The 9270-nt window shown below is 41.7% G+C and overlaps 1 protein-coding gene across 1 annotated transcript; it reads left to right on the top strand.

Moving 5' to 3' along the window:
* The first annotated feature begins 203 nt into the window (after positions 1-203).
* On the top strand, positions 204-4572 carry LOC139915255 (potassium voltage-gated channel subfamily A member 2). The gene is made up of 2 exons (XM_071903813.1): positions 204-220; positions 3075-4572. The coding sequence occupies exon 2, from the start codon at positions 3076-3078 to the stop codon at positions 4570-4572; it is 1497 nt and encodes a 498-aa protein (XP_071759914.1). The 5' UTR covers positions 204-220; position 3075.
* Positions 4573-9270: the final 4698 nt, after the last annotated feature.

The following is a 9270-nucleotide window of genomic DNA, read 5'->3' as shown; positions in this document are numbered from 1 at the left end:
TTTTGTATTTGTTCTATTTTAGTCACGCTAGTATATATTATTAATGAGGCTTGTTGCCAGGAAAGGTTACAAATATAACTGCTGTGAAGAAAAAAAAATGAAAAAAAATTCTATGAGGATATCAGTTGAAACAATAATGCAAATCCAAAAATGTTTTAAAAAATGGGAGGGTTACAAGGCAGAAAGTGGATGCATAATTGCTGTTGCTACTGTTTTACCAGTAACTTTCTCTGTCAACATTACAGCTCATCCATCTGACTGAGAAAGATCTGTCTCATCAAGCATACATTTATAGTTCAAATAGGTTGTAACTGTGCTGAACAAGGCTACTGAACTGAATGTATGAACCTACTGAAATATTTCAAAAGAACAGCCTCAGCCTATCTTCTGTTTTCACAGCCATGCCATCACTGACTGTCTGCTTAATAGCTCTCATATGTTGGCTACTAAGCCTCATGACAGTGTCATCTTGTGCAAAAATTTACAAAATAGGCTGCAATAAAACACCATTGATTTATTTAATGCCTGCTCATAATTCTATTTGAGAAAAGAAAAGTATCTAAAATGAAGATGGAATCGATTTTTTTTAAATGGCTATAAAAAATGTCGATGCAGTTTGAAAATGTGACATTAACTGACCAATTGCAGATGTGAACAGTTATGCTGCTAAACCTGTATTTTGAGCTTCATGTTCAAGACGTGTACCCCTTTAAATTGTCCACACTGCAGATAAGGTAAGGAGTGGTAGGCTTCAGTGCGGATAGAGAGCGCGTTTTTTCGCCCTTGCCTTCTCCATCACCAGCACGTCTCTTTGTATGCACAGCAATGCGCGACTGCAGGTTTGACTAAAGCTTTATAGCTACACCGGCCCAGTGGCTATACTGCTGATTGTAGAAATGTTACACCACGTCTCACCTCTTGCTGAACTGAGACCAAGACCAGGAAAGGCCACTTGTGTCGGGCTCTGGCACTGTGAAATTGCATAATCTAGCCCACTACGTAGGGTGATTCTTTCATGCATGTCGTTTCAAGTCAGTGTCTGAAGATGCTGTTCTCCTCCTCACAATGTAGGCTATGAGGAGACTGCAGGACTCGCAGAACTCAGGCTGTCTCTATCCGCTGAACGGAGGGACGCACTTGACTCTGCTTGAGCATGTCTGCAACTGAGGCATTGGGCTTTGTTTCTGGATATTGCATTATGTGGCAAGTATGTGATAATAGAAGAGATAGAAATGTTAATTGGTCGGCTGACGCATGAATAGGATTACATTCCCTGAGCGGTAGGTTAATGCCCACACTGAAATGAAAAAGTTGTTACCTTGGGTGACTTATGACTCATTATCGGTGCACACACATGCCCCATAAATCGTCTTCAGTTGTGTTTATTACCTAGACTGTCTTTGAACACCCTGACGGCCAGTTATATAGTCTCAGATGATCATCTTTTTTTTTTCACTCTCCTCCTCCCCTCCTTGCTTTTTTTTTTTCTTTGCAGATGTTGCCTGTAAGCACCTTATCAGGACGATTTACCTTTGCGGTTGTCCGCAGCCGGAGCTCGACACAGTCATACTGGCGTGGAGAATAGTGGAGGCAGACCATTCTGCTGATCCCAGCACCTTTGGTTATTAAGGAAAGCACCAGCGCCTCCTTGATCGGTTCCCCCTCCCTTTTTGTCAATCGCCATCCCACGACAACCTGCCCGGAGGAAAAGAGTCGGGGAGGGGAAAGCGAGGACACACCCGCAGATACTGTACCCGGTGTGCACGGCGAGGATGCTGCAGACAACATGAGTCCCAAATTGGAAATTCTTCTTTTTTTCTTTTAAGACATAAGGACTTGATGGTCGCAGCTGGTTATTCACCTCCCTGATATGAGTGTCCAGTAGGAACATCAACTAATATCCAGATATGAAAAAGATGTCTGCAGGTATGTATTAAATCAGGATGAAATAGCTTGCATGTACCCATCATCTTTGATTTCTATTAAATGTATTTTTTAAGTAGTGGCGTTATATCTGTAATTGGTTGATTTGCACCCCAGCAGAAAACGTGATGACTGAACCCTCTCAATAAGCCTGCAGTTCATTGTTAGTAATTTGCTGGTTGTTTCAGATGGGTTGTATTTTGTAAAACAGTGTTTCTGCTGTGGAAGTGGGCATGATGCAGACCAGAGATACAGTTTTTCTCTTGAAACCTATTTCCTTCTATGGATAAATAATTTATGGATGTTTTTGAATATTTCAGAGACAGGCACCATTTGAGACTAGTCAGACTAAAATGCTCTAACAAAACTAAACTGAAGTGAATTAATATGTGATATTTTGTGTGTTTGGCACATGAATGAATCTTAAAAGCATCTCTTACATTGGTATTTTAGACTGCAGTGGTTTTCTATGATATTCTAGACAGGATGCTGTCTGTATGAATTTGGTGCCTGCTGCATTGCCATATTCATGCATGGCTTCACTGCAGAAGGTGGTCCGGTTCATTTCAATGGATATTGTCCATTGCAGCAGATCAGTGTTAGCACATGTCCTAATTCTTGAGCTACTGTAGGTTTATATGCAGGTTACCTCCTCCTACATTTACCTGCATTGAGCCGATTGATATGCAAGACGGATTACTTATTTCCATATTAATTTGCCCCAGTCAGGAGCAGCAGTGTAAGCCTCAAGTTTCCCAGAGCTGATTCATTTTGGATTGGATTGCCTTATCACGACAGTATAACTTTACATAAGTCATATCAAATCATATTAAATTGTTTTAGAGGGGGGGCTACATATTTGTCTCTGTTGTGTTGTTTCATTTTTTCTCTTCACGCTTAGGCAAATTCCTGACATCTTTGGACTAAATGGCAGTATTGAAGCACTGAATCTCGGATATGTCTCAGGTTCACCTGACCCTGTTGTCTGTCTTTGCTTTGTCTGTCCTACATGCAGCCAGATCCTAGGTGACATCCTGTGGCCGTCAGGTCTTTACGGTGTTGAGCCCCCTCCCTTTCCTGGCCCCTGCCTGCAGTTCTCCAGGCTGCAGGACCCAGACCCACTGAAAAGTGCAGGCCTCCTCCCCCTGCAGAATGACTGTTGCCACAGGCGACCCCTCTGACGAGGCGGCCGCACACCCGGGGCACCCCCAGGACTATGACCCGGAGGCCGACCATGAGTGTTGTGAGAGGGTGGTCATCAACATCTCGGGGCTGCGCTTTGAGACACAACTCAAAACCCTCTCCCAGTTCCCAGAGACTTTGCTGGGGGACCCAAAAAAGAGGATGCGGTACTTTGATCCGCTGAGGAACGAGTACTTCTTCGACAGGAACAGACCCAGCTTTGACGCCATATTGTACTACTACCAATCAGGGGGCCGGCTAAGGAGGCCGGTCAATGTCACCCTTGATATTTTCTCAGAGGAGATCCGTTTCTATGAGCTTGGGGAGGAGGCCATCGAGATGTTCAGAGAGGATGAGGGTTTTATCAAGGAGGAGGAGAGGCCTCTTCCTGATAACGAGTTTCAGAGACAGGTGTGGCTGCTATTTGAGTACCCAGAGAGCTCAGGTCCTGCTAGGATTATTGCCATAATCTCTGTCATGGTCATCCTGATATCTATAGTCAGTTTCTGCTTGGAGACCCTTCCCATTTTCCGCAATGATGAGGAGGAAATGCACAAGTCTCATGCGGAAGTCTTTTCACCCGAGACCAACACCACTATTATCAGCTATACATCCACCTACTTCACCGACCCCTTCTTTATCCTGGAGACACTTTGCATTATATGGTTCTCTTTTGAGTTTCTAGTGCGCTTCTTTGCCTGCCCTAGCAAAGCAGGGTTTTTTGGTAATATAATGAACATTATTGATATTGTTGCTATCATCCCCTACTTTATCACTCTTGGCACTGAGCTAGCAGAGAAACCAGAGGATGGTCAAGCGGGTCAGCAAGCCATGTCCTTAGCCATTCTCAGGGTCATCCGTTTGGTGCGAGTCTTTAGAATTTTTAAGCTCTCCCGTCACTCCAAGGGGCTTCAGATCCTGGGCCAGACCCTGAAAGCCAGCATGAGGGAGCTCGGTCTTCTCATTTTCTTCCTCTTCATAGGGGTCATCCTTTTCTCCAGTGCTGTCTACTTTGCTGAAGCAGATGAGCCCGAGTCACAGTTCGAAAGCATCCCGGATGCGTTCTGGTGGGCTGTGGTGTCCATGACAACAGTCGGCTACGGTGATATGGTCCCAACTACCATTGGTGGAAAGATCGTGGGCTCCCTCTGCGCCATTGCAGGTGTGCTGACCATTGCCTTGCCTGTGCCTGTCATCGTCTCCAACTTCAATTACTTCTACCACCGTGAGACTGAAGGTGAAGAACAAGCCCAGTACCTGCAGGTCAATGTGCCCAAAGCTGATTCAGCTGAGGAGCTGAAGAAGAGCAGGAGCGGCTCAACCATCAGTAAATCAGACTATATGGAGATCCAGGAGGCTGTGAACAACAGCAATGAGGACTTTCAGGAGGAGAACCTTAAGACAGCCAACTGCACACTGGCCAACACAAACTATGTCAACATCACCAAAATGCTCACAGACGTGTAGTCATCTGCTATTTTTCCCCGTCACAGTGGGAAATGTGGAGCTGAGCAACTGGATGGGACAGGTGTACAGCCTCCCACCTCACATGTACTGGAATATCAAGGCAATAGAATTCAGGATGTTCTCGTCATTTTAAGCGATGAGAGACAGAGAAAAAAATTACAAAGACCATACGCTCACCCCCCCTCCCTCATCCTGTCTTCACTCCTCACACCTTGCCCTTAAAACACCTGACAACATAACTGTCAAACAGTGTGAAATTTCAAATTTTGCATTTAGATTTCTGCATGGAGTTGGCTTTGTCTGTGTGGCTGTTTAAAACCAATACCTAAAGATTCCCTGCTCACAACAGTAGCCAACAGTAGTGCACAAAAAGAAAAGTAAAAAGGGAGAAACATAGTAAAAACAAAAAAAAGTCAAATTTTTGCTTCCAGAAAAAAACAACACAAACCCTGCTTTAGTCCCCTATTCCTTAGTCCCTCATTCCCCAAGGCACACTGCTCTGCCATGCGCTTCTGAAGAGCCCTATTTGCGTGCTTCATATGCTGCTTCCTGGAGCCAATGAAACAAAACTGTTATGTGGTAAACGACATAGAGATAAAAGGATGTGTGAGCATAAAGCGAGCACACTCCAGGTGCTATGGCCTGTGGGTGACTTGTGACGAGTTTGGTGGTAAAGTACTCCACTTTATTTCAAGGATGAATGACAGCCATCAGCGCTAAGCTTATGGTTCGACACCTTTTCTTCCCAGTAGACATCAGTATCTGATGAATGACTGAGAATGGCCTTGACTTTTCACTGCTTTGGTCTTACATGGTTTATGTACTGCAATGCAAGCTTTCCCCCTCCATTCACCCAAACTGGTCTTACTGCAGAGCTTTGAGGACAACTTGAATGTTTCTTCCTGTTTCATTTGTTTTTCACAATTTCACACATACTTATTCATATAGATAGGTAGGTAATTGTGACTTAACTGATGCTGTAGTTAGATAGGTACTGTTAGTATTAAATGTAGTCAGTAGATTACTGCATGACATTCTTATCTGAATGAGAATTTTCACTTGTTTCACAACTGCCATTTGCTTCAGCACACCACTGTATATTGTCTGTACACTGCCCTCTTTACGATCTCAAGTCCATCACACTTTTAAAAGGATGCCTGCTGTTAGATGTTACAAGAACCTAAAGCTTATGTTAGAGGATTTCTTAAGGGATAATTATATGGCCAATCCTGCACTTAACAGGATGCAGTGTCCTTTGTCTAGAGATTCAATGTTAACACAACATTCCATGTAGAAGTCATTGCCATTAACTTTGCCAGGTTGCTGTAGAAGTATTGCAGCTGAGCTGTGATTTCAGGCAAATGCGTAACGTATAGGCTACTCTAGTTTTTAACATTAATCCCAGTTACAGAAGTAATAGACTCGCACTGCTGTCTTTTTCACAACTTTGCCACATGATCATGTCTTCACAATCAAAATGGCAATTTTTAAGGACTCGTGTATAGAATTATGCTTCCCCTTAACTGCCTTTATCAAAATGGGTTTACGCTGCTCTCCTAGTGTTGCATGACCTCAAAACATTCCTAGAAGCATGCATTTAAGCTCAAAGAAGAAGCCTCTGAGACTAAAAAAACTACAATTAATACAATAGATATATTTATTTCAATATATATATATATATATATGTATACAGTACACATATACGTTTATCTGAGAGTTAAAAAAGCAATGTTTAACGTATAAGAGAAGGGAGAATCTTTACACAATACGCAGATCATTGCCATGTTTTTTAATGAAAATAACACTTATTTATTCTGAGCACTGTTCCTGTAGCCCTATTTCAGAGCCTGTCCAGACACAGTGCCAAAGACACACTCTTACTAGCCATTACAAAAGCAGTTTCTTTAGGTATATTGGTGAGTTGTCCAGCAAACCTGACACTCATCCTGAATTACAATTTGCTTCACTTGCTCACTTTGAAACTGCCTTCTGTGAAGTAGTTGTTGAAATGGAGGGCATCGTTAAAATTGTATCTTCCCTAACCTGTTTAAGAATAACAATCAAAAAAACTTGCAACCACATGGGGTTTGCCCAACTCATTGTTTCTGAAAGGAGTTTTATTGGCCAGAATAGAATTTCACTCTAGCTATCCCTTGAGAAGTCATTGAGGCCAGGCCCCGAATCAGTCAGACATTTTTAAAAGTTGGCATTGAATGTGAATCAGGGCCTAAATCCAGGCTAGAGTCCAGCAAAGATTTCCCCGTTCGCTCAACACTGCCAAGGTAACAGTCAAAGGCAGTAACGTCAATATGGAAAGTGATAATTAGCAGCAGTGTAGCAGACATTGGCTAACCTAGGTGTCCTCTGACTTTGCTCCTGAATCTCTTGCTTTTCTCCATCTTTTCATAGATGTCTTAAGTAATTAGAAAGGTGATGGATTAGGAGAAGGTCTGTAGCAAGAAATGACAAAATGAATTCTGTCATGTTTACTTCATGGGTAAATATTGTTTAATACGGTACCGCCAGGATGTACATCTTGATTCTTAGGATCTCATTCTGCAGACTACAGTCTTTAAGCTGCAGTAGCAAAATATTTTACACCATTGCTGCCATTATGTGCTCAGGATGCCTCATTTGACTGCCTAAAATGAGGCCTCTGAAGTTGTCTCTCTGTCCAAACATGTTTCCTCTCATGTGTCTTGAAAGGATAATAGAGGATTTTAGTAAACAAACTGAAGCAATTCTATTCACTGCTTTCCCAAGAGTAGCAAAAAGGTGGACTGAGAGGTTAAAATGGTCAATAACTTGCAGCTGGAGCCCTACTTGCTCATCGGGTCCGGATGAGCTTCTTTTAAGAGTTGTTAAGCAATATTCCCATAATTCTTTGATGGAGGGTGTTGTGTGGAGAACATACTGTAGGTATAGAGAAGTTCTTTTGATAGAAATGATATTGAAACCCTTATGGCACCACAAACACTAGACCTCCACACTGTCCAACCACGATCTTACTGATCATCAATTGAGAGTTGATGTGAGTATGTTGATGCACAAATATGTGGTAGTTTACATTGTGTGTGTGAGCGTGTGTGTGTGTGAGAGAGAGTGTGTGTGTGTGTGTGTGTGTGTGTGAGAGAGAGAGAGAGAGAGTGAGAGAGAGAGTGAGAGAGAGAGAGAGAGAGAGCCCACCACTGAATGTCAGTGTCTTAGCCTGGTTGTACAGCTGCATCTATGCGACAATGCACAACCACTTGCATGTCTGTGTATTTAGAAAAAAACATGCTCACAGTATGACCAAAAAGATTTAATTGTCTATGCATGCAAGTGCATTGTATTTTATTTTATTCATTCCTTTTTTACGGACAGATATTTGTGACACACATCTACAGAGAGCATGTTTATCTGTTATGTTTGGAATTGGCCACGTCACCTCAGCCAAATTTACTGTAGCACCTCATATTGGAATACACTATATTGTAGTTGAATATCAACAATTATTTCTCCTCCAAGCACAAGGACAAGTAGAATCATTCTTATCGCTGTGCTTGCAGATTTACTCTGTAAAATGTTTTTAATTCAGTGAAAACAACAAAGTAAATTGAAAATATATTTTATTGCTTTATAGGGAGCACCACAGCCTCTAAAAAATAACATCTCTCAAGTGTTGAGGGACCCACCAGCAAATCCACACCATGAGAAGGGTGCCCAACAGTGAATACACTGAGAAATCTATGCAGAGAATGAATATTAGCTGGTAGTCTGGAAAAGAGAGTTCAAGTATAGAGTTTTGTGTTTTGTCAGCAATTACATGTTGGCCCTGAGAGCTGACGGTGCATTTCAAATGAACCTGGAAGTAAAAGTAACACGCTTGAATATGCAAAAGTAGGATTGTTTTTGCTGTATGGTAAACACTCACACATGTTGGCTGAATGTGAATATGACCTTTCCAAACTTTGGGTTTATTTGAATTGCACTGTGAGCTCCAAGAGCCAATGCCCATCTGCTTTCACAAAGAAACTCTGAAAGCTGTACATTTTCCATTTTCAGTAGAGAGGCAGACTCATACAAGGAAACAAGTTGATCAATATGCAATCTGTATACATGTGTGTGTTTGAGAAAGAAAGAGTTTCTTTTTGTTTGACCCAAGAGCCTGATAGTGTGGCATCCACTGAAACAATATGTACAGTTGCTCACCTCACCCCGATCCTCCCCATGTCATGGAGGCCTGAAAACATCTATCAACTTTGGTACAGTGGATAATGGATTTTCTTTCTATGAAATGAAATGTGAGGGAAATAATGTACATAACAACAATGGATTATGGAGCAAAAACCATGTACTATATACTGTATGTGAAGTCTGGATTTAAAAAGTAGTATTAAACTGCACTTTACAAGACCAAAAGGACAATCTATGGACAAGAAAAAAAAAAAAGTCAATTAAAATGCATATTAATCCTTCCAAATGATCATAACCATGACAAAGTAATATCAATAATGAAGCCAATAATAATTCAATCGAAGCTGTGTTTAGTGTGTTTATTGTGTGCAATGTCCTTAATCCTGATTACTGCACTATTGTGGTTAAAAAATAATGTTTTTTTTTTTTTTTTGTTTTTTTTATTGACATCAGGTATGCAAGCAGGGACATCCAAAACATTTGCATTCCGGTGTTGACTGGGAATACGTGAGGGGTGTTTTT

Source organism: Centroberyx gerrardi, chromosome 5, assembly GCF_048128805.1.
Source record: "Centroberyx gerrardi isolate f3 chromosome 5, fCenGer3.hap1.cur.20231027, whole genome shotgun sequence".
Taxonomy (NCBI): domain Eukaryota; kingdom Metazoa; phylum Chordata; class Actinopteri; order Beryciformes; family Berycidae; genus Centroberyx; species Centroberyx gerrardi.
This window is presented reverse-complemented; position numbering and strand designations above follow the sequence as displayed.

Excerpts from the sequence above, each read along its gene's own strand:
- LOC139915255 (XM_071903813.1), top strand. The coding sequence starts at position 3,076 with ATGACTGTTGCCACAGGCGACCCCTCTGACGAGGCGGCCGCACACCCG.